This window comes from Notechis scutatus, chromosome 2, assembly GCF_049901735.1.
Source record: "Notechis scutatus isolate UNSWTSFEM ecotype Mainland chromosome 2, rNotScu1.2, whole genome shotgun sequence".
NCBI classification, from domain to species: domain Eukaryota; kingdom Metazoa; phylum Chordata; class Lepidosauria; order Squamata; family Elapidae; genus Notechis; species Notechis scutatus.
The window spans coordinates 182,736,688-182,763,184 of NC_142010.1; the positions used below are offsets into that span (position 1 = coordinate 182,736,688).

At 38.4% G+C, this 26,497-nt stretch overlaps 1 protein-coding gene and 1 long non-coding RNA gene across 2 annotated transcripts in view; both read left to right on the plus strand.

Moving 5' to 3' along the window:
* Positions 1–16,180, plus strand: part of SNX30 (sorting nexin family member 30) — a 32,736-nt gene extending 16,556 nt beyond the window's left edge. The window contains exons 2-9 of the mRNA XM_026672300.2: positions 150–338; positions 2,649–2,759; positions 4,621–4,779; positions 5,247–5,442; positions 6,331–6,530; positions 11,730–11,816; positions 13,637–13,789; positions 15,791–16,180. Of these exons, the coding sequence (XP_026528085.1) occupies positions 150–338; positions 2,649–2,759; positions 4,621–4,779; positions 5,247–5,442; positions 6,331–6,530; positions 11,730–11,816; positions 13,637–13,789; positions 15,791–15,850 (1,155 nt within the window). The 3' untranslated portion in view covers positions 15,851–16,180. The remainder of the gene's footprint in view (positions 1–149; positions 339–2,648; positions 2,760–4,620; positions 4,780–5,246; positions 5,443–6,330; positions 6,531–11,729; positions 11,817–13,636; positions 13,790–15,790) is intronic.
* Positions 16,181–19,993: 3,813 nt separating this feature from the next.
* Positions 19,994–22,915, plus strand: LOC148132435 (uncharacterized). The gene is made up of 2 exons (XR_015747994.1): positions 19,994–21,383; positions 21,526–22,915. It is a non-coding gene; the product is annotated as an uncharacterized LOC148132435 (long non-coding RNA).
* Positions 22,916–26,497: the final 3,582 nt, after the last annotated feature.

The window sequence follows — 26,497 nt, forward strand, 5'->3', positions numbered from 1 at the left end:
AATATTTTCATCAGATTATACTAATATTCTCTACAATGGAATATCCATTAGTATTCAGTGTATGGATCTCTGTGCTGGTTCATTTCTGTGGCTGAACCTCAGGAATTGATTTTTGTCCTTTTCCCACACATTGTTATGTCTTCCTCCAGGATCTCAGTTTGCCCAATGGTACTCCTGCAGATACTTCTAGCCCCGCCTCTTCCTCCTCACTTCTTAATAGACTACAACTGGATGATGACTTTGATGGGGAGATGAGGGACCTCTTTGTCACAGTTGATGATCCCAAAAAGCATGTCTGTACGATGGAGACTTACATCACTTACCGGGTCACAACTAAGGTACAACAAGATAAGTTGCTCTATTCAAAAATATTGCTTTTATTAAAAATAACTTTATTTCAGGTTCCTTGAAATGTAAAGTAGCATTGGGATTCACATGCATTCTCAATGTTTGTTTCCTCTTGTCCTAAGAGTATATGTCAAATTGTCAAGTCAGAGTTGATTGCCTTCTTCATGTTGTAGAAGAATGTAAAATAATGTGCGTGTTGGAAGCACGTAAGAGCCCCTTGCAGTACATTTTGTTTCCTTTACTTGGTTAAGATCTAAAATATTTTTCATTTCTAATTGGTGTTAGTTGCATGTTTTGAACATCAATAATGGAAAGGTTTCTACAGCCTACCAAGTTTCAAATAAGACTGAAAATCTTGGCTCTATCTCACTGTGGCTATATGAAAAGTAAAATAAAACACTACCCTGGAAAAAGACATGTTTGTATCACATCCAAGTAAACAGTATCAGTATGTTTATGTAGCCACCAGTTGAGCATAACTCAAAAAAGACATTTATGAATTGCTTATATCTATGGAAGAGACAACAATTTGACTTTGGATTGATTTGTTATGGAAATAAATTCCTTTTAAAATCAAAAGGATGGAATTTTGCATAAATGTTGGAGAGAGACAGAGACAGAGACAGACAGACAAGGTGTGTCCTGGTGCAGTTGCTTTCAGTGTACATAAAAGAAAAGATACATTCGTCAAGAATCATCAGGTACAACACTTAATAATAGTCCTAGGATACAATAAGCAATCAAATCATACTAGGAAACAGATTGCATAAATGTTGTAAATAATCTGGCATTTGCCCCCAAATTTGCTCTTGCAGAAATCAAAATTTTTCTTTCTGAAGACCTTTTTCTTCTGTCTTTTGTGAATATAATGATAGGACCATAACACATTATTCCAGATACAACCTAAAAAACGACCGTGTTTCTCCAACAATATGCCCCCCCCAAAGGAAGACCCAGCATGTTTTCTAGGCATAAAATGAAATTAAGCCCCTCCCCCCAAATTTAGGCCTAGTTTAAAACATGCGAAATTTGGGGGGGGAGTTGGGGGAAAACTTGCCATTAGGAGTGCCTCGCAGGCAGCTACGCCTCACCATCAGCCGCTTCTAACAGCCAATCATGGTGGAGCACGGAGGGCTCCCTTATCCCTCCCTTACCTGGGTCAGCAGGCGGGCAGCATCAGCGTGGATGTCCGGCAGCGTTTCAGCCGCTTCTCAGGCCTCCGTAGTTTCCACGGTTCCCACCTGTGCTGGCGCCTCTCTCGCCAGCGCCGTCTCCAGCAACAGTGTCTGAGTCGCTCCCGCTTTTCTCCCGTCCCCATAACAGGAAAAAAACACATTTTGAGGTATCTGGGAGTGCTGCGCGCTGCGTTTTGGTTTAATCCTGAGCGGCTGGGTGGGCGTGAGAAGAGCCGAGCGAGCATCTCTGCTGCTGCTACCCTTGGTGCTTCAGCCTCAGGCTCTGCAAGTTTGCAAAAGTCCGGTGCGCAGCCCGTTCCTGCATTCAAGCGCCCAGGCCGAGCTGCAGCTGTCCCTCTCTCACCAGCGCCATCTCCAACAACAGCGGCAGCAGCGGTGGGAACCGTGGAAGCGTTTCAACCGCTTCTCGGGTGGGGGAGCTGCCTCCGTAACTTCCACAGTTCCCGCCGCTGCTGCCGCTGTTATTGGAGAGGGCGCTGGCAAGAGAGGACAGCTGCAGCTCGGCCTGGGCGCTTGGAATGCAGGAACGGGCTGCGCACCGGGACTTTTGCAAACTTGCAGAGCCTGAGGCTGGAGCACCAAGGGTAGCAGCAGCAGAGACACTTGCTCGGCTCCTCTCACGCCCACCCAGCCGCTCAGGATTAAACCAAAACGCAGCGCGCAGTGCTCCCAGGTACCTCAAAATCTTTTTTTTCCTGTTGTTATGGGGACGGGGGGGGAAAGCGGGAGCGATTTAGATGCTGTTGTTGGAGACTGCGCGGGGAGGGGGGGAGAAATTAATTCACCCCCGAAAAGATGTCCTAGCCGTTTTTTCGGGGCTCAAAAAAAAATAAGACCTGGCCTTATTATATGAGAAACACGGTATCACAACATTGTATCTCTATAAATTGCCTAAGAAGGCAAGATTCATAATTTGTTTAATTTTCTTCTGCTGCTTGAGTGACTCAGCTTGTGAAATGCTGCATGGTTTGCAAGAGGAATTAAGCAAGGATTTTGCAGCATTCAGAAAGAATGTGTTTTATTTAAGAAATGCAGAACATTAGTTTTCATACACCAGACTTTCTTGTTCTCTTACCACTTTTGATGTTTATTCTTTCATTCTAGACCACTCGAGCTGAGTTTGACTTGCCAGAGTATTCAATGCGCCGAAGATACCAGGATTTTGATTGGCTCAGGAATAAACTGGAGGAATCTCAGCCAACTCATCTCATTCCAGTAAGTAGTAAGTCAGAGCCTCTAGCACACTATTCTTTTTTAAACAGTGTTCATCTCCCATTATAGGAGCAGGGTGGCTTGAATGGTTGGAATGCTGGGCAGGAGGTTAGCAAAGCCCACGTTCGAGACCCAAGTGCTGCCATGAGGTGAGGTTGAACTCTCGTCCTTTACTCCAGCTTCTGCCAGAGACATGAAAGGAGCCCCCAACTGGGCATCTCCCGGGCAACAGTGATGTCACTGGTTGATCCTTTCAACCTGGAAGTGCTTTAGTGCTTTTGACACGCATACACACACAAAAAAAAAACCCTCCCATTATTGTCCCTGAGAACTGGACACAATTTGAATGGAGGGAAAAAGTGGATTCAGCATATATCAAGATGTTAATTCTGCACTGAACAATTTTCTGTTGAACTAAATTAGTCAGTTAGTTTATTGTCATTGCACCTTATACAACAAAATTAAATGCCATCTTCAGTGTACATTATAACTATAAAAATAAAACACAAACACATATCTTTCGTATTCTATACAATTGAATTGAAAACCCCTGATATTGCATTAATATTGCACTATACAGTAGAATTCAAAAGAGCTACTGCCCTGGGATAGAAGCTGTTTTTCAGCCTAGTTCTCCTTGCTTTTATTATTCTTTACCATCTGCCAGATGGTAATAGTTCAAAAAAAGGTTCCCAGGATGAGATGGATCTTTGAGAATGTTTTGAACTTTCTTAAGGCAGCGGGAGCTATAAAGCTCTTCCAAAGAGGGGAGAGGGCAACCAATGATCTTCTGGGCAATGACATTAACCCTCTGGAGTGCTTTCCTATCTGCCACTGTGCAATTGGCAAACCATGCACAGGTGCAGTAAGTTACAATGATAATATGATTCGAGAGTTTTAATTTTATAAAACTAGATGTATAGCTTCCTGATAATTGATTTAGATTTAAATTCAAGAGTCTCGTTGGACTTCTTGAAGATGCATATTTTTATAAATAAATAACAAAAGTTCCTTGGACTAGAAAAAATCTTTGCTTGTTGTTGAAGTATTGCTCCATTTTACGTGCTCCCTTTCAAATCATGTTATCTAATAGCACTCCCTTTTTTAAAATAAAGTGGGTTACGGAATAAACATGTCTATTCTATTGACTTTATCTGCTGGGATCTTTTAGATTTTTAACATGCACTTTAATTCATCTTCTACTTCCTTTAACAACCAGAAGGTTACTGTAAATCACCAGTACTAAGTGAGATTTAAAATGCATGTTTGGGGAATACTAGTGGCAAAATTGTTGTCCCCATAAACATGAATGTTAATGTTCAGAAATGGGAAAGTAATTTGCAGTTGGCATGATCTCATGGTGTTAGCAGTGCAGTCTTAACTATATTTTATTGTTAACTCAGAGATTGCAATGATAAGCTGGCAACGAAAGCAGGCCACGATGACTGAGTCGCAGCTTCTCTTAGTGCTCTGCAGGGAACAAAGTGTACTTAAAACAACCCAGATGTCTTTGAGATAAATCAGAAGGACAAGGCAGATTGGGTGGAGGTGGAGGAAGTATTGCAGGGTTAACTGGCCTGAGAGTCTGAGGTCAGGCAAATCCAAAAAAGATGCAAAGCCTCTTGACTCGTACTGGGTTGGGAAAAAGGAAAAAAAAAACTCATTCTGCTACAGAAGAGGTATAACCTGAACATCAAGGAGAGATGTCAGGTTCCAAGGTAGATTTTAATTCCCCCACGGTTATCTAGATATTAATGCAAAAGTTACTGTACAGATACACACGTGTGTATGCATATATGCATGCATACACACATACTGTATGTATGAATTTTGCTTCCTATAACGTTCTACCTCCCCTCCTCAGCCTCTTCCAGAAAAATTTGTAGTCAAAGGCGTGGTGGACCGTTTTTCAGAAGAATTTGTTGAGACAAGAAGAAAGGCCTTGGATAAATTTTTAAAAAGGATTGCAGATCATCCAGTACTTTCTTTCAATGAACATTTTCATGTATTTCTTACAGCCAAAGTAAGTGCATTGAATCCACACAGTTTCTGATTTTCAAAACTCATAATTAGAGGTGCAAGTCCTTGGAACATGACCGTTTTCCTGCAGCAGCATAAATACATGTTTCTTTAATTAATTAGCCAACTCTTTTGTTAAATGCTAGCTTTAGATTCTGGTAGGCGTTGGGTATTGTCTTTTAGTATACAGCTTGTAATGTTTAAAACAATAAAATAAACCCAGCTGAATATTTTGAGTAGCCCAGAACACCCTTCTTTTCAAACAGTTACTTCATTTTGATGTCTTCCTTACTTTAAAATAGTCAGTTAGATATTGCTGATTTTCTACTTTTTAAAAGCACCCATATAGTCCACAATTTAACTATAACAAATTCAGTGGGATGAACATGACTGTTTCTTGCTCAGACAGGTGTATGAGAGTGAATAGTTTCAGCAAAGCTGTAAATTTATTAACCGTTCTGTCGATACCAGGATCTTAATGCTTACAAAAAACAAGGAATGGCTTTGCTTACCAAGATGGGAGAATCGGTAAAATATGTCACAGGAAGCTATAAATTAAGAAGTCGACCGTTGGAGTTTGCTGCCATGGGTGAATATCTAGATACGTTTTCTCTGAAGCTAGGAACTATTGATAGAATAGCACAGCGGATAATCAAAGAGGAAGTGGGTAAGTAGGACTTATAGCTTCCCTTGTAACTCCCATTTTGTTATTTCTCAAATTGTATGTATGTATGTATGTGTGTATATATATATATATGTGTGTGTGTGTGTGTGTGAAGTTTTCTTGGGTACTTACATGTATAGTATTCAGCTTTGTTCGGGTATTTTCCCACGTCATTATAGTTGTGCTTTTAAAGTTGTAGCAACGTTTCGGCAGAATCTCATCTGCCATCATCAGGCTTCTGTATTGTGTTCGTCTGTGAGTCAGATTTTAAAAGTCTGACTCACAAACAAACTACAATACAGAAGCCTGATGATAGCAGATGAGATTCTGCCAAACGCTGCTACAACTTTAAAGCACAACTATAATGACGTGGGAAAATACCCGAACAAAGCTGAATACCATATGTGTGTGTGTGTGTGTGTGTGTGTGTGTATGTGTATATGTATATATACATATACATATACATATACATTATATATATATATATATATATATATATATATATATATATATATATATATATATATATATATATATATATATATATATATATATAATGTATGTATGTATGTTTTCAAGAAACAAACAGTGAAAGATGCATGCATTCCTCCTCTCTTGGATGTGGATTTGTTATGCTGCAGAACTACTGCAAAAAGATTTTGGAAATGTTGGGCATTTTTTTGAAATCGCTAAATTCCTATATATCTCTTCTCCTTATTTTGTTTTGGCAATACTATTCTCCATAGTTTTCCCAAGTGTGAATAATTTCTTATTTGCTCAGCACCTTGCCAAATGTGAATATTTCCCCCTCAAAACTGTATTTGATTTTTTTTTTAAGTCTCACAATCTTGGAACACAGAATTTTCTGTCCCTTATTTTTATCGGCTGCAGAATATCTAGTGGAACTACGAGAATATGGCCCTGTTTATTCAACCTGGAGTGCACTAGAGACAGAGGTGTCTGAACCTCTTGAAGGAGTATCAGCCTGCATTGGAAACTGTTGCACAGCTCTTGAGGAATTGAGCGAAGACATGACTGAAGACTTTCTCCCTGTTTTACGAGAATATATTCTGTATTCAGATTCCATGAAGGTAATGAGGAATTGCAAGACAGATGTCTATGCCTTGAGTAGCTTTCCAAATCCTTTCTTTAAAGCAGGGTCTCCAACCTTGGCAACTTTAAGCCTGGACGACTTCAACTCCCAGAATTCTGGGAGTTGAAGTCGTCCAGGCTTAAAGTTGCCAAGGTTGGAGACCCCTGCTTTAAAGGAAAGATAACTCTTCGACCCATCCCTTGAAATGTTACACATGTTAATTAAAAACTCCACTTTAGCATCCCTGAAACTATTCTGTGTGTTCCTGCCCCCAGAATACAAACTGACAGAACAGTGAATGCAAACTTTTATGGCTGGCATAGTTGTAAACTGGCTTTGGATTAATAATAATAATTTCCATTGTAAGGGCTATTTTCAGAAATATGTTATTTTCTAGAGCAAATTTCCTTTTCTCTGTTACTTAATGTGATTTACTCTCAGTTTAGTGGTGTTTAGAGTTATACAGAGTTATTTGAAACATTGGGCCTGGAATGTAATTTATGATTTTATTCTTCAAATCCTGGAGTAGTTCAGTACCAGTCATGCTAAGAATTGGGTAGGGAGAGGTTGATAATTTGTCAACAAACTGCAGATGAGGACAGAGAATTATTACCCACTACTTTCCTACAAAGGTCTAGCATATCTATTCCATGTGGTATCTATTAATTTTGGCTAACAGTGATTCACATGCGGCATAAGTATTTTACAATGTATAATGTGTTTTTTTTTCTCTTAAAATCCTTTTCTTCAAAATATATGTGCATGTGGGTTGTTGCCATCAGAATGGACAGTTAAAATCTTGCCCGCAGGATTTTGCTGCATATCCTTCCTATATTTAGATTTCATGGCTAACCACAATACAGGCAATCTCTGTAAGCTTCTTTTCCTTAACCTTAAATTTATTTTAATGTTACTTGCATGTACCAAGAAGTTGTAGTCTACATCAGGGTCTCCAGCCTGGGCAACTTTAAGACTTGTGGACTTCACAACTCCCAGAATTCCAAAGCTGGCTGAGGAATTCTGGGAGTTGAAGTCCACAAGTCTTAATGTTGCCAAGGTTGGAGACCCCGGTCTACATAACACATGAGGATTTGCTGTTTAAAATAAATGTCATCCAATTGTGCGTTTCTGGTGTATGACTTACGATATGTAGGTTGTGGGAATTACAAGAGGGCCAGGTTGTGTGGTCTTCATGCTGACTGCTGTTGCGTTTTTTTAAAAAGCAGAGCAATAAGAACTCTTGTGATGAGACAGAACAACTGGGCAGAGTTAGTACAGTCCCCAGTGGAATGTTTGGACATTAGGTAAGGAGTTAGTTTTTAAATTTTAATATTGTTCGTGCTAGAATAGTTTAAAATATATTTCAAATACTCTCAAGGGGCAAATGCACTTAATTGTCCCCTGCTCAGTCTTGAGAAATTGCACTGTTTTGTGTGGTGTTTGAGAGATCTGCAATTTTTCCAGTCTTAATTTTAAAAGAAAGAAAAAGTCAACATGTCTTTTATCAATAAAACACAGAATAATACAAGGGGTGGGCAATTAATTTTCCCAAACTTTGTGCAGGGTTGAACCAATAAGCTGAACTTAATTCTGCTGCCACCTCATGTTGAGGGAAAAGAAAGGTGCAGAAAGCTTTTCTCTTGCCAGCCAACTAAAGGAATGCACTTGGCTTCTTCTCCCTCCCCCTGTGGCCCACTTATTTACATTTTATTTTCTAATTTCTGATTGATCTCACATGGGCCAGATAGGAACAGTTAAAGGGATGTGGCCCACGACCTGTAAAATGCCCAGGCCTGGTAGAAAATATATATATTATATCGTTTATTAGTCATCTTGGCTAAAGAATGACCCAACTTGCTTTCTCCCATTGTCATTCAAACTCAAAAGGAATAGCTTAGCATAGAGCTAACTTCTAAGGATCTTTTTTTTTTTCAAAGGAAGCTAGTTTAAGGACACAGAACATCTTTTGCATGCTGGATACTTGAACTTTCAATCCCTGGCACCTTCCTTTAAAAAAAAAAATCTAGTGAGAAAGTCTAACAAGAACACTGCAAGCTTCTGCTGCTACTACTGGGTTACATGGTCACATAATTTAACCTGAATGACTTTCATATTTACAGTTAGTCTATTAACCATTTGTTCAGTCACCGTTCAAAGTTATGAATAAATGATAGTTATGCCTGGTCTTTGAAGTTATGGCCGTTGTAGACTCCCATAATCACTCAATCAAAATTCCGGCACTTGACTGCCTGCCAGGACTTAGCTGGGATGGGGGGAGACAGGCAGGGGGAAATTGAAGAGGATGCAGTTCTTTATCTTACTGTGGCTTGGGGCTGGCAGAGACCAAGCTGGGATGGTGACAACTGGGACTGCCAGGATTATGGTCACTAAATGAAATGATCACATGAGGTCACGCTTTTTACAATTGCATCGCTTGGTAATAGAAATTCTGGTTCCACTTACTCAGTTGTCAGCTGAGGAATATCTGTAACATGACAAATAGCTGAAAATCCTTAGCCTAAACTGAAGTCTAAATTAATTCTGCCTAAGCTGCTTTTTTTCAACTCTGCAATCCATCTTGCCAAATATATATATGTAAGAAGGCACAAAATTATCATTTTAAGGTGTAAATTGGGTGGGGAACTATGGCCCTTTTATGACCTGTGGACCTCAACTCCTAGAATTCTTGAGCCACCAATGGACATGGCTCAGAAATTCTGGGAATTGAAGTCCACAAGCCATAAAAGGGCCATAGTTCCCCACCTTGATGTAAACAAAGAAGATAAATGTAAATAAAGGAAATATATTTTTTGACTTTGTGCATTAACTGACTGTGCATCCATCACAACTGCTTGTCATTTTTCAATCTGATTTCCATAGTTGGGTAAATTGAAGATGGATGTCTTGAGGAAACGTGAGGAATTTAGATTGTTAATTATTGTTGGCGGGAGGCAGTATTAGAGATGATATGATCATAGATGTAGCCAGATAGAACTGTCTTTCCACTAATGGGATAAGTGGTTGGGTTAAGCCTTATTGATAATTGATCAGGCTCAAATGGTGAAGGAGATTGAGCTGTGGACGTTGCATCTGTTCTCTGTTTTTTGTCCTTTGTCAGCCTTCAGTCTTAAACTTGGTCCACTTAAGTGACGAAGGTTGTAGTTTTTGCTCATATATTGCTGAATGAAGAAGCACTGACTCCAGGCATAAGAGTTGAAGAATATATAGATGAATGGATGGATTAATGAAATATGGATGCAAAAGAAAAAGACTTTTAGGGTCATTAACAATAAGAAGGGGATCTTTGTTTAAAAAAACTCCTCTAACGCAGTGATCCCCAACCTTTTTACGCGCGGCCCGGTATCCCCAACCTTTTTATGGCGCGGCCCGGTACCGACATCAGCTGAGGCGCCGCCATCTTGTTTTGATGAAAAAGTGCTTCCGGTGAGCTTTCACCCAGAAAAGCTCACCGAAGCACTTTTCATCAAAACAAGATGGCAGCGCCAGCAAGCCAGCTGCCCGGTAGGACTTGTTCCACGGACCGGTACCGGTCCGCGGACCGGTGGTTGGGGACCCCTGCTCTAACGGGTAGAGAGGCTGACAGATGTTATCTTCTGAAGGACCCTCTCCCTCCTTTTGTAAAGAAAGCATTTCTGTATTTTCAAACTGCATTGCAACGTTCTAAAATGTGAAAAAAAAGGAGAAACTTACATTAGTTGTCAGCATTTTATAGCTAAATCAGAATCCTGAACCAAAAGAGTTGTGCTGCCAACTTCCTAGGATCTCTGGATGAATTTGGGGAAATTAGGAGTGAAGGGCCAACTTAGTACATGGTTGCATGGTGCAAAATCTGGACCGATAACTCTGTCCACCTATCAGTTTAGATTTTAGCCTATGCAAAAACACCATTCAAGATTCGGTGACGTTACTTTTCTACTGTTAATAACCACACCTTTGTTTCTCAATTGAATTTGTGTATTGAACCACATGGAACAGATGTGACGTGTTATAAAATAAAAAAGGTGATGTAATCTTTTTTCCCTCCTCCTCCTGGCTTTGCAGGTAGCCCTCAATTTACAACTACAATTGAGCCCAAACCTTCCATTGCTAAACAAGACAGTTGTTAAGTGAGCTTTGCCCCATTTTACAACATCTCTTGCCACAGTTGTTAGTAGCCACGCTGAATTACTGTAGTTGTTAAGTTAGGAACACATTGTTAAGTGAATCTGGCTTTCCTGTTGACTTTGCCTGTCAGAAGATCACAAAAGATGATCAGATGACCCTGGGACACTGTGTTCTGACCAAGGCTTCCAAGACTGTAGTTACGCGCACGTTTATTTTAAAAACAAGTCTTGCTTTATCACACACTGGAAATTATTTTCATTCCCAGCCGGTAATGAATCTCAAAGAGTTCCTCGAGATAGGCACCCACCTTTCTTTCCTGTGAAGTGCTGCCAATAACAAGAAGCGTCAAACGAACTAGAAAAAAACCCAACCAAAGTACAAAGAGCTTCAAGAATGAATCTGAACCGAACGAACGACTTTGCTTCCTGTAAAGGTTTTGTCATCTTTGCCTGTCCTTTATACCTTATGGGAGGGGCAATCACCTCCCAGCCTTACTCCCGAGTTGCCCCTTTTGTGTCAGCTAGTCTCGCCTTTTAGCAGCTCTGCGCACTGGGAACAGGCTCCCTGGGTCCTCTTCCTCGCTGCTGCCAGGCTTCAGAGGCAGCACCCCACTCCTGGATGGTCCTGGCCCCATCTCTGCATCGGACGCAGGACCCTCGTCCGAGTCCTCTCCAGACTCCCGGACTGATCTCCTTTCTTCCCTACTGTCCGATTCCGCTGCCATCTGCACAGTCTGCCGGCGAACCACAACACACTGCAATTGTCATAAATACATGTCAGATCTGAATTTTGATCATGTGACCATGCTGCCAACGGTCATATGAAAAAGGCCATAAGTCACTTTTTTCAGTACTATTGTAGCTCTGATCACAAAATGAAGGCTTGCAAATCGAGGACTGCCTGTATTATTTTCCTGAACTAGGGTGGTTTCAAATGGATTGTGCTTGTCATTGCTATACAGAATATGAGATCTAGAAAAATTGAAGCTTTCCTGTAGTATAAAAAGACACCATTGATTTTTATAGTTCTTTTCACTAATTGCAGTGCCTCTTTCTCTCTTCTCCCTTCCTAGAATGTGTTGAAGAAAAGAGATCAAGTTCAAGCAGAATATGAAGCCAAACTAGAAGCTGTGGCCCTCAAGAAAGAAGACCGTCCCAAGGTTTGCTGTCGGGGAGAGGCTTTTAAATAGAATGTGGTGTCTGTTCAGTAGTTTATTTTACTGAAGCTTTCCAATATCTTTTTCTATTCATTGGGTCTTGTTTTGATTCAATACCAACACCTATTGAACTGAGGCTAAGATGAGTGCCTGGTTTGTAAAAGAAGTCATTTTGAAAATAGGCAAGAATTCTTATGCAGTATAGTATCTCAACTCTAATAGTAATTAGCGTTATCTGATCTAATTATAAAACTATGTCCTGATAGGAGAATAAAAGCTTTTATGCACGCAAATTTAGTTGATGCATTCTGGGTCATGAAGTGCAGGAGATGAAAAATTATTGGTTTCATTTCTAGACATAATGTCACATCTCCTTCAGTTTATTCTTGATAAGTGTTCTGAGTTTGCCTTGTTGCTATTTGTTCTTGCCCAAGAACCTACAAGCTTAAAAAAGTCAGTACTATTTTGTGGAAAGATTATTAATTGCTTGCCTTGGGAGTAAGCTTCACTGGATTTAATTTATCAAACTCTGTGTGCAACAGCTTGAAAATCTCTCCCAGGACAACATCCAGTAGTAACTCCATTTTGTTCTAACAAAATCTCATGTTGAAAGAAAAATGCAACCAAGGCTACTGTCATGCCCTGTCAGAATCTGATTCCGAGGGAGAGGCCAAGCAGCTGACAGGGAGTGGGAGTGTGGCTCCGTTGGCTGTGGAAGAAACTGGGGAAGAGCACAGTCCAGCTGGGCAGAGCAGGGAAGAGGTAGAACAAGGCAGAGAGAATTCAGAGGAAGATCCAGGCCCACCCCCTCTTCATCCTAGGGCACGCAGGGAGGTATTAAAGGGACTTTTCTTACTTATGTGACTGTGTTGCCTTTGTGCCACGCCCAGGGCATCACAGCTACCCAGTATACTTTAGAACTGTGCTGAGAAATTTATATCCACTCAACCTTGGTTAAAATTCAATACCTTGTTTGGTACATTATGCTTAACTTAGAATTTCTTTATTTCTGTAGCTAGGAAGGAAAACGATCCTTAATCGCCCTTATTTATACTTTGTACTTGACCATTATATAACTGGCTATCATGGTAAGTATAGTGGTACCTCAGTACATATTGTTAATTGGTTTCAGAAGGCATGTCGAGTCCCAATGCACCAGTTCAAAAGGATGAGTCCCAAACAAACAATGTGACTTACCACGTGACTCTTTGTTTTAGCTGGGAAGAACTTTCTGTGTGTCCCTTTTCCCTGTCAGTGACCTTCCCAGCATGGCCAACATCCTATCCACCCTCTGCGGCCGTCCCCTGCTTCCTTTTGCAGTAACCTTCTCAGCATGGCTGACTTCCTGTCTGTTCTCTGCAGCCATCCCCCTCTTCCTATTGCAGCACATCAAGTACTAAACAAACGCCGAGTACTGGGACAATATTTTCGCATCAAAATATGTTGAGTACCAAATTCAATGAGTTTTGAAGCAGCTGAATACTGAGGTACCGCTATAATGATTTGAGTACATATACAGATAGAGTAGACCAAGGGTGTCAAACTGGCGGCCTGTGGGCCAGATGTGTCACATGCAGGCCATGCCCACTCCAGCTCCACGAATGGGAAAAAACGTGGCGTGACAGCAACATGATGCAGCGAGTTTGACACCTGTGTAGTAGACTATATGAGTGGAACTTGATGAACTCTGCAGCAGACATTAATTAAATTCTCTGAGAGAGATTGTAAGGTATATCTGATTCTCCTCAGTGAGAGGCATCTTTTGACGTCTAAAAAGCTTTCAGAACTTATCTCCACAGCATTGCTTCCTTTTTGGTTTCCAGATGCCCACAGATGTTGAAAAGTGTCAAGACCGGGTAGAGTGTTTCAATGCTGACCTGAAGGCTGACATGGACAGATGGCAAAACAACAAGCGGCAAGATTTTAGGCAGCTGCTGATGGGAATGGCAGATAAAAACATCCAATATTACGAGAAGGTAAGTCTCTAAATTTGCCACTAAATGCAGGAAAGCAATTGAATGTAATTAACTTGCTGATGCCAGTTGAGTAAAAAGCTGATGCAATAAGATTTAGAGCTGATCTCTCTTTCTTCCTGGATAATCTTGTTAAAGCTTTAGTACTTTTATATTTCCACTGATGAGGCCGAATCCTGTCCACAGAGATAGAGCAGGGAATTACACTTGTAGTTTGCCAGTAAGTGACGGCCATAGCATAGGTTAACATGTCATGGGCCAGATTGGCTGCAAATTCTGAGAATTTTCCTTCTATCACATTTAGAAGTCATCAGGTTATAGAGGACTACCAAAAGCTATTTGCCAGGCCACCATTAAATCTGCTCTGGACCTTGCAGAAGTTACTTGTTAACATGGGTCAAAATGACACCCATGCATGTTAAAATGATTGAGATCTGCCAGTCAGTATTGGCATTGCGGGGCCGCCCAATCCATTCCCCCCCCCCCGCCGCCGCCATTTTCAGAAAGTTTTAATCCTTAGTTTCCTTGAAGAATTTCACAGCTCAAGTATTTTTCCATGCTGTTGCTTCTGTAAAGGTTTATCCTTTTAAAAATGGCAGAGATAATTTAGGAATGAAACAGCTGGAATAGACATCTTTGGACAAATAAAATCCAGTGCTATTAGGTAGGATCTTAAAAGTATCAAAACTTTCAGAGCAATAATCCTACTACCAACTAACCCAGATACTTTTAGAAATGCAAACAAGTTTACTACCCTGTTTCTCCAACAATACGGCCTCCCCCAATAGGAAGTCCCAGCATGTTTTATAGGCATGAAATGAAATTAAGCCCCTCCCCCCAAATTAAGGCCTATATTAAAACATGCGAAATGGGGGGGAAATGGTGGGGGGGGGCTTGCCGTTAGGAAGTACTTTTGTTGCACACCCGGATATGGTGCTGCCTGGGTTGACCCCGATACGAAGTGCCCCACCAACGCCAAGGTCAACATCCAAGCCATCGCCACCCGCCCGCCCAAAGATGCAAGGGGGGGGGGAATTAAGTCACCCCCAAAAAGACAGCCTAGCCATTTTTTCAGGGCTCAAAAAAAAAAAAAAAATAAGACCCGGCCTTATTTTATGAGAAACACGGTAGTGTAAAGTTGAATGAGTTGTAAATTATGTGAAACCCTATGTGGGTAAGTAATTTTTTTACCCCATACACAAGGCTTGTAGATCTTTTTAACTGGTCAGGACTTCTTTCCACGTGTGTTTTTTGCCATATACTTATGGCACATTTCTTTTTGGCTTTCCCTAATACCAATATATTGATAATATAATATCAATATATTGATTTATGACAAAAGAAATAAATACTGTATATTTCCCAGGCTCCTTACCACTAGTGTCTCTTGCACATAATTCCCTTGTTCCTTCTTTCTTGTTTGCCTTCATGTTTGTTTGCTCTGGCCAAGCTCCCACCAATCATGGTTCTAAAAAGTTTCATGAATCTTTTTCAATTTCCAAATTTTTGTTCACAAATATCACCCAAAATGTAATCTGTCCTCCCAACAAGTCCTAAAACTAGATAAAGAAAACCCAATTAAACAAATGAGTCAAAAACATACTTGTTCTATGATTTATTGAGGAAAATGATCTGAAGCTACAGATTTGTGTGTGGCAAAGTATGTGAACCTTTGATAGGTGGGAAATCTTGAAAATATAAGCTCCAATGCAGCTGGAAGGTACTAGATTTGGAAAGGATATGTGATATCCCAGGTAAAGTAAGACAATCTACAAGGTGTATATGGTGTTCTTTAGTAGAGAAAATGATTATTATCATAAAATTGTGCCTTTGAAGCTGCTGTGTTGGAAATGCAGATATTGATAACATTGTTTAATTCACAATTTGTGTCATTTAAGGCCGCTTAAGTTTTAAATGACATTATTGTAAGACCATTCTTATGACTATTTGATTTAAAATGGCATTGTTAATTAATTGTTATATCTGTTTCTTTGGTTTAAATAGTGCCTTACGGCATGGGAGTCCATTATACCACTGTTGCAAGATAAGACTGAGACCAAATAAGCTGCACCTTTTTTCAGAATTTCTTCCCTGCACCATGGACATCCACCAAATGCCCAGAATCACTACCACTAATTATACTGAAGATTTACTATACACCTTGATGTAAGATTTTTTTTCTCTCCTGGAGGAACACCAAGTGTGCTAATTCTGAACTGTATACATTTTTTGCCACTTTTTAACCAAACCATCTTGAACATTCTTATTCTGTGAACTATGGATGATGGAAGTTAAAACAAGAGCACTTTTTTTTTTCTTGGACCACTTTATATTAAATGAAATTGATGAATGGAACACTAAAATCGTAATAAAAATAAAGACTCTTAAATGCAAGGTGCCAACTTGCCCTTCCTTTTTGTTATCGGTCAGGATAAGGTATGTTGATTGTGAAACAAGCATCTTCAAGCCATCCTGATTTTGCTTCCCTTGACGTATAGAAAGGGAATATGATTGATGTAAGATACCTGTTGGATTCTGTAGCATCTCTTTAACGTGAGCTTTTTGTGCAGAATGGGAAATATTTAATTTAATGTAGAAACAGGAGTTGCTATGGTCTCCATATAATATATTGGAAATGTATAGAATATTTGTAAAATAATGTTTCTAATCTAACCTATAGATATGGTGCATACTCTGACTTCAACTTTCGGATGGTAGAGGAAAGAAACTTATGATTCCCAAAGTTTGTATCCAGTATTGTTTACTTTTTTTTCCTTTAAAAAAGAATGAAAAGCCAGGTAATTTCTTGATTTCTCAAAATGTTTGGTTTGTGTGTGTGATAAGCTACTCTTTATGTCATGTCTTAGTTCATTCCAAACTTCTCATTGTCACCTAATCTTTTTTTTTTACTGTGGGAATCTTTTTCAAGATAAATTAGTATAAAGTATTTATGCAAGCAAATAGTAACTATATCTACAGGTGGTTTTTTTTTACTAATTCTGAAATAAATTCTTGACACATTTAAGGAATACGGAGGGAACTACTGCTTTTCCCTACTAAACGGATCAGCTCAGCATTTCAAGCACTTCTGCCTTTGTTCTTGTATTTCTTTTTAGTTCAAGGGGTATTTATTCTGGGGCATTCTGTATTCATTGTATCCTTGAAAGGGAGAAGTACAACCAAAATGGAGCCTTGATCTAAGGTTTCTTGCTTCATTTTTATTTTTAAGAATTCCTTGGAATTTTTTCTTTATACAACAGCCATAAAAAAAACCAGAAGTGTAAGATTTGAATGATTTGTTCAATAGCAAAAAAGCAACAACACAGAATTAAATCTGAATTTATTCCTGTATGACATTTTGCGAACTAGAGCCAACATCATTAGATGTATGAGATAATTTGGACTGTAAGCTCTGAAAACTTAATGCCTTCCTCTGTGTATTGTCTTCCAGACCGGTTAGACTACAATTCCCGTCCTCAAGCAATTTTGGCTGCCATGGTTGGGCTGATAAAAATTAATAGTTCTTCATAGTACATAATCCATCACGTTAATGAAAAGTAGCTTAAATAATGCTTTAAAGTACTTTGAAACACTTTGATGGTTGATTGCTCAACAGACTAACAGTTTTGTCAGCGTTGCTCTATAACAGCTGTAACACTAACTAGCAATTTTCTATTTTTATTATTACTTATCATCGAGTGTTCAAACTATTAGAATGCCAGCCACGTAAAATGCACGAAAAGCATCCATCCTTAAAAGCTTCAGTTATATTTTTCTTAGTTTTAATAGTTTGGACATCAGTCCTTTAAATCTCGTGTTAAATTGAAGGAAAATTGAAAATCTGGAGAATTTCTGGAAATGAACTTCTGAAATCATGGCCCCCCATAGCAATCCTACAGTTTTTAGAACCTGTGACGCTTGAGTCTAAATTAATTAAAATCAATAACTTAAAATAATGTATGTTTTTTTTTATATCAATTCAGGCACATTTCTAGTAGTGGATCTCACATGTGATACTTAGGGGAAGAATTTTCACCTGCTCTAAGTTTAGATGATTAGATATTCATAAAATATATGATTAAGCAGTAACCTCAAAAAGTGAGAGAGAAACAATAGTTTGTAGTTCAGATAATAGATATTGCCATAAAATCCTTGCTTGTTTATAAAAGGGAGAGAGAGAGAGAATTGCAAAATTAACAAAAGCACCATAGAGAAGGGGTGCTGTTGTTCCTGTGTATCTGGGTAGTATAATTTAATTGTATTAGAAAACTGCCTCCCATTCATTTTCAGAGCTGGGAAAAAGTCATTCTTCTCCCTGCAGTTTTCTCTTTCTTAATTCTTATTAGTGTTAGAATTTAGCAGCTTCTCTTATTCCAACTGTTTGTATTTCTAAATTACCTAAGCAGACTTCCTTACATATGACTTCATTCTGCTCTAATAAGAATAGATAGGCTGCATTCTTTCTGCCCTGATCTAATCATTCATTTGGATCAGGGGTCCCCAAACTTGGCAACTTTAAGACTTGTGGACTTCAACTCCCAGAAGGCTGGAGAATTCTGGGAGTTGAAATCCAACAAGTCTTAAAGTTGCCAAGCTTGAAGACCTCTGATTTGGATCAATACAGTAGGAGCCAACTTGGGGACTAAATGAACCAAACACTAAGGTGAACATTCCTGCTTACTCCACCTTGCCCAACCCTGCCCCACCTCATTACTCATAGATGTATCACAATTGCCATTCCTGGATTTATTATCCTACCTAAACCTAAACCAAACTGAATCCTGTTGTCAATGTTTGACCACTAGGGGGAGAACTAGCACATTTTTCAGCAGCTATCAATGTTTTTCAATTTATAGCCAAAAGTTTTTATTTTAAATGTCAACTTATACAATTATGAGTGTTTATTCTAATTGTTAATTATATGACTGTTTGGCTTGAGAAATGGCCTTTTTTTTCAGAGACCTTACTTATTTTTTCTAACCCAGGCTATGGCTGCTTCTGTGTTTCCTACTGCATGGTTGTAGGTCAGGCTGATTTTTTTTTGAAAGAAATACTAGCTAATTAAAACTTGGCAGTAGATTTGTTATTACCAAGGGATTACTACCTTACCCCATAACAGATGATGGAACATATTTATTGCTGTGGCGTTTAAGCAAGCCTTCTGTTTTTGTGTCAATTTGCAAACTCTATAATAATTTAGAGAAATGACCAATATATTACTAAGAAAAAACAAATGTGAATTTATTTCTAAAGAGATAATTATAGTAATGTCATACAAAGTTGTTTTTGTAGACTATTTAATTCTCTAAGTCTACATAACTCTGATGGCCTGTTTAGTTTTTTTTGTTTTTGTTTACTGCATATAACACCTGAGAATATATGTTGGCTTGCATTGGGACAGATCTGCACACTTGGCTTTTAAACAGGGTTCAGTCCCAGTAGACATTCTCTCCAACACATTCAAGAGTTGCTATCACCTGACTTCCATAGTCAGAACAATGAGACTTTTGAAATAAAATCCTTGTCTATTTGACCAGGGCTAGATTTAGACTTGGTGAGCTGCATAAAACAGAGGCCTTTGCTAAAACATTACACCCGATTGTCTCCCAAAAGTGTGTACCAAAATAAGACTTTGGATTACCACACAAAAAAATTGAGAAAACACACCCACACATGCGTGAGTGTGTGTGTGTGTGTGTGCATGCGCGCGCATATATATAATGTTTTCTTAAGTTTTCGCGGGTACTTACATGTATGGTATTCAGCTTTGTTCGGGTATTTTCCCACGTCATTATAGTTGTGCTTTTAAAGTTGTAGCTACAACTTTAAAAGCACAACTATAATGACGTGAAAATACCTGAACAAAGCTGAATACCTATATATATATATATATATATATATACATACATGCACATACATACATACATACATACATACATACATAGGTCTAGGTGTGTCGGTCTTTTCCGTGTAAGATTAAGAGTATCTTGGCGATTTTGGCGAGGTCCACTCACCATCCTCAGGCTGGTGCTTTCGAAAGCACCAGCCTGAGGATGGTGAGTGGGACCTCGCCGAAACGTCGCCAAGATACTCTTAATCTTACACGGGAAAAGACCTGAACACACCTAGACCTACATACCTGAACCCGTGAAAATCTACGAAAACAAATATATATGTATGTATGTATGTATGTATGTATGTATGTATGTATGTATGTATGTATATGAATAAAATTTCAGTGGGGTATTTAAAGTGAAAAATACGTATCATTTTCAAATGGTGATTTATTGATTACATATTAATCATTTATCCGACTAGATCTCGTAGACGTAGATGACAATATAACATGCCTTGGAAATAATACTTAAATGTAATTTTTAAAATAATGTTAAGATACCTTTCGTACACACAATGCTGACAAAATAATCAGGATCATTTTTAATAAGTAATAATACTCATTTGCAAAATCAGAAAACTGACATCAGATATAATTTAAAACATTTTCTTCATTTCTCAAAAGCAAAATAATTCTGGAATTTTGTGAGGCCCTAAGCTGTAGCTTGTTTAACTTTTACCTATATCTAGCTTTGTATTTAATTAAGCACACAGATAATTTCCAACATTGTGAAAAGAAATGACCCTTTAGGACAGGGGTATCAAGCTTGCGGGCTGGACGTGTCACAAGTAGGCCACACCCACCCCAGCTCCGCAAAGGGAAAAAACGTTATGATATGTCATGTGACGGCAACATGACTCTGCAAGTTTGATCCCCGTGCTTTAGGATTTGATTTCTTTGGGACTTATGTAAAATGTGGCAGGAAGTTTGATATGTGGTTTTGATTCATGGGACTTTAATGCTAGGTTTCTCTTCCCTCATGTTCCCCAAATTGTTAATATGCTTATATTTTGCTATTGTTGAGTTAACAAACCTCTTATTCAGGGGTGATTTCTTTTCCCAAAATAAAAATATTTCAAGAGACGGTACATAAATAGCTCTTTGCCCAATATTTGAGCAAACAAAATGAGTGATTTTTTTCTCTCTGAATCTGATGCCTTCCTTGCATTTTACAATCAATGTTACATTAATAATAGAGGTCATCTCTATCTAGTCTTAAATCTGTTTGGAAAGCAATCTTACTTTAACTGTCTAGCATTTACAGATATCCTCCTGTGTTGGCTTCTCAATTCCCAGTGCTTATTCCCAAGATGAGTGACAGGTCTATTGAAATCCATCTTTTAGCATTTTCACATAACTTTTTAAACATTCCAAACTTTACATTGGAACTTTAGATTGTAATGCAGTTATGCATTTACTGAATTGCACTACAAATGGTGTAGCCTGTTGTGTACCTGATAACGGCGTGCATCTGTTAGCATGTTCCTTTGCCACCCAATGGGTAAGTTGATTACAGCTTTAACAGGGATATTAAATGATTTGCTTAAGACCATTCCTAAAAATTGCACTGCCCATGTAGACCACAAAAACAGAGGCCAGGTTGAATTTTTCTCCCAGGAGCCTTAGGAAAGCTATGGATTTGTGGGGCATCATTATTAAATAGAAAAGAAAGGAACGTTAGGAAATGGCCTTAAATCAGGGGTGTCCAACCTTGGCAACTTTAAGACTTGTGGACTTCAACTTCCAGAATTCCTCAGCCAGCAAAGCTGGCTGAGGAATTCTGGGAGTTGAAGTCCACAAGTCTTAAAGTTGCCAAGGTTGGACACCCTGCCTTAAATCAAAGGCAATTTGAGCCCGTTCAGGTTTTTAAAGAAATATTTCACAAACCATTGTAAAATATCTGATATTTTCTGTTGGCAAAGCATGTAGTTTTATCTCTCCCCTGTTCATTTTTGCAGGAGACTCCTGGCTGGCTGCCTTTTTTCTGTACCTCTAGTTTTTGAAGCTCCCTCTGTCATCAACATCTAGCAAGAGGCACATATAGCCATATACCGGCAGCCATTTTTTCCCCCTTCAGGTTGATGCCAGGCGTGAACCGATTTAAACTCTGAATTTGGCATGAACCGATTTAAATAGAAATACAACTCCACCATGGGAGTTACCGTAAACGCTTTGCTGAAAGACGGTATTTATCTTTAGACATTCCCTATTTTGTCTCTGAAAGAACCTGATATAGTAAAAACAGGAGAAGAAAGGCTGCAAAAGCCTAGTTTAATTCCTCCTATATCCTTGTAGGCATATGCCAAATCAAACTTCTGCAGTGATGCTTAGCAGCAAACCAGAAGCAATAAACTTGTGCAATGATTGCATAGCAAAGACATGTGCAATGTTCAGAAGGCATGACAGCGTGGCTTAAGATTAGATACAGATGTGCTTCTTTGTGCTATCTGGCTTCTCCCCACTATATATCTCTACTGGATGGTTTAAGGCTATTGTATTATCACCCCTTGCTAGCCAGAAACAAGAATGGGAACAATACACCTTAAATAAGTGTTGACTGTGTGCTGCGGGCAAGCAAGCTAACTGAATGTGAAACCGTGCCAAAGATCTCTAACTGGTCCAATCAGCTATCTTTAATGAATAAATGGCATGTCATCAGAACCACATCTAATCATAGCGATATAAAAATTAGTTGTTAATCCTCAGGTATCTGAAACTGAATCTTGCAGATTCTGGAGTATAAAAGCTGTTTGTTATATGCTACGGATTGGGCCTTTTCAACCGTTCCTATTTAGGAAAACGTGGTGAGATGCAGTGGGAGTTAGCTAGCCTACGTCAGCTGTTTGTTTCCATTTGAACAAAGTATGTAAATGGATTTCACTTTTGGATCAGATTTGGGAGACCTAAGGGCATGCTTTGGCAAAAAACAACAACAACTCCTGTGTATGCCATACTTTGCACCAGCACTATGAGGTGAGGCTTGCCAAATAATTTTTTCCAGTGAATTTTGTCCAGGTGCTAGCATGGTCACTCCATTTTGTGCTTTTTAAGAAATATATAAATAGTATGTTTTAAAAAAAGATTCTGTGATGTGTTTCTTATGTAGTTAATATTTTGTGGGGAAAAGGGAAATAAACTAATTTATAAAATGTGGGAGATTCTTTGTGTATCTTCACGAATACAGTTTCTTTTGACAAAAGGACATTCAATAAATGTATTTTTCTCTACCAGTATGCTGGTGTTTCAGTGTTTGATGTTGGACTGGATCAGGGATCTCCAAACTCTTCAAATCATCAATCCCTTCATGAAGTTTCAGATTATTCATTAATCCCAAACGTTTATTATATGGTCATGATTTTATGAATACTAGTACTATGAATAATAACAACAGCAACAACTTTGGATATTCCATCAACACTTGGAGGTTAAAAATAGACCACTTTTGGGAAACCCCACACTAGATAATCTCTGAAATGTTGCTTATTATTTTCCACACTTCCTTCCAGACCTCAGGACTCACTCAGAAAGCTCACCAAACCTTTTAATTCTTGGGAGCGAGGGGGGGAAATTCCTGTGTTAATATTGATAAGAATACAAAAAACAGCAAGCAAATTGTTATGCATATTAGTGTAAATATTAGCCATTTTTCCAAGAAATTCTAAAGTATGGATCTTTGGAAGCAACCTAAATCCTATTTTAGAAGAGTCTTTTTAATTGTGGGTGGAAATGCTGGTTTTACAAAAAACAACAAATCTCTCTTCAGTTTTGACAGGCAGAAAATCTATTTTAAGGTTAGGGTTAAGGTTCAGGACTCATGTTTACTGTGTTGATTAAACTTAAGGCAATATTCTAAGAGGAATTTTTTCTGTCTCCATTGCAGTTCTTTTAGACATTTTCATTCATTATCATAAATTCTAATCCAGTTCTAATACAATACCACCCAAAATAAAGTAGCTGAAAACTATCTTGGTTTATTTATTTTTTCTTTTGGAGTTTTTGCTGTTTACCGCTATGACTAGTTAATATTTAACATTTTTACTTTTGTAAATTCCTCTGTGTTTTATCATCTGGAAATATTTAACTATTGAATAGTTACATAGTTGAAGAATTTGTAGCATTTGAACTGGTGGAAAACTGGAACAAAACATTTTAAAATTAAGCTGCGGAGATCTTTCATTTGATTTCCATTCTCCAATACACAACAACGAAAGCTTACTTGCCTGACAGTGCAGTCATTGTGAGACAGTCACAATACTATAATCCACTTTGTGTTCATGAATGGACTGGTTCACACTTGGTAAGCCCTACTGCAAGCAGAAGGGGATATTCAAGTGCTATTAAACCTGGAATCAACATGAATGATTCATATCCTAGATAAATTTCCTTCATCTTCCTCAGATTTCTGTGCAGTAATATACTTTCTCAACTGAAAACCTTAAAAGTGCCATTTTTTGCCATTGGCTAAACAATATATGCTTAGTAGAACATGTATATTAAACTTGGAATCAGTACCCAAATTTAAATTTGACTTGTTGGAAATGTAAGTAAACGAGGGGTACCTTTTTTCATGCTTGGTGGCTTTGCCCAAAAAGTAAAAAGTACTGGAAAAAAATTAGAATTTGGATAAAAGAAATTACAAATATACAACTAGAATTTCAGGCCGAAATATTTTTGTTGGGAATGTTAAAAGGGGACTATGCAAAAGAAATGAAATACTTGATTCTCCATATAATCACGGCAGCAAGAATTGTGTTGGCACAATGCTGGAAGGGTGACCAAATGCCAACAAATAATTTGATAATTCAGAAAGTTCTTGACTGTGCTGAAATGGACCTACCTACACAAAAATTAAGAGATAAGGTAGACTCAAAATATATACTACAGTTTGAGAAGATTGGTACAATTGGATGAAGGAGAAAAACCAGGAAATTAAAAGATAGGGATTTGAAAAATGAAATGGTTAAACTAAGAGCATATACCAAAAATAGAAAATGAATATTAGTAAAATTGTTTTCAATAAATGATCACACCGTCTTAGCTGATAAGGAATATATATGTTTTATGTGAATATTTGTATTTGTATATTGGTTTCATTTGTAACAAAATTTGGTATTTTATACACTGTATATATTTTTCTTTTTAATCTTTAATAAAGTTTATTTTAAAATGTTAAAACTTGGAATCAACATGAATGATCACATACGCCAGCCAGTTGGGGTTTCTTGAGCAACTATGGATTAATGACCAACCAGTGTGTCTACTCTAAATTCTGAATTTATTTATTTTTTTTAGATTTTTATCCCATTTTTTTCATATTTTATCCCACATTTTCATTTCAAGGTAGCAAACATACCAGTACTCCTTTCTTTTCCTATTTTTCCCACAATAGCAACTCAAATGAGGTGGGTTGGGCTGAAAAAAAATATGACTGGGCCAAAGTCACTGAGCTAGTTTTTCATGCCTCGAACATACCTCCTGGAACTAGAACATATCTCCTGGTTTCTAGGCGAGCACCTTCTAACTCTTGTATATTGTATGTCTATAAGAAACAAGCTACTTTTTATTTTATTTTTTTTCTCCTTCATAGATTGGGTGCAAAAGCTTTAGATAAGGCAAGGACTGATCTTATATCCCCAGGTGGAGCACTAGCTTTAGTTACACTATTTTAAAAAAATTACATTTTCTTTTTGCAGAACGATCCCAAACTCTTAGGTAAACTATGCCAACAAAAAAAAAGTGCAAGCCAGCTCCTGCGTTTTGAGGAGTTTTTAATAGCAAATGTTCTTCACCTTTAAAAAAACAGCAAATCTTACATTACAAAATAACTTTAGATGAACAAAAAATGACCCTCCCTACGTTGGTAGGTTCCAATTTAAATCATGCCTAACCTATTCATAGTGTTCACAGGAGACCAAGTCAGGCAGAGAATGTGGCTACTAACTCACTTTAATAGACAACTCCAAAATGACATGTCTCCCTCCATGCTTTGGGTTTGGCTATGGGTGGGGAATCAGATTATATATGTAGCAATATTTGCAGATTTCTTAACTTGCACATATAAGTTATGAACAACTGGATACATAATACAGACTTAGTCATTACACCTTACCCAAGGAGTATAGAGGAATACAACATTTGAAGCCCATGTCCAGGATCCGTCTGTATGTGGTGGCTCTTGATGCACTGACTCCAGCCTCAGTCCACTCCTTCTGAAAGTCTCCCAACACTTTGGAATGGCCTTTTCCTGACAATCCTTTCCAGGCTGCAGTCATCCCTGTTGCTTGTGCACCTTTTTCTTCCACACTTTTCCCTTCCACGTAACTTTCTATTAATGTGCTTTGATACAGCACTTTGGGAACATCCAACTTCTTTTGCAATTACCTTTTGAGGCTTTCCCTCCTTATGGAGGGTGTCAATGATGGTTTTCTGCATAACTGTCAGCTCAGCAGTCTTTCCCATGATTGTGATTCTGACTGAACCAGACTGAGAGACCATTTAAAGGCTCAGGAACCCTTTGCAGGTGTTATGGCTTAAGTAGCTGATTAGAGTGTGACACTTTGAGCCTAGAATATTGAACCTTTTCATATTTTAATTTTCTGAGATTGTGGATTTGGGATTTTCATTAGCTGTAAGCCATAATCATCTCAGTTATGACACATCATGAGTCTATCTCATATATTAGGTTCACCTTTTAAGTTGCATTACTGAAATAAATGAACTTTTGCACGATATTCTAATTTTTTGAGTTTCACCTGTAAATTGTTTCAACTTCTACCCTCAAAACCACATTATAGAGCATTGGACACCAGAACAAC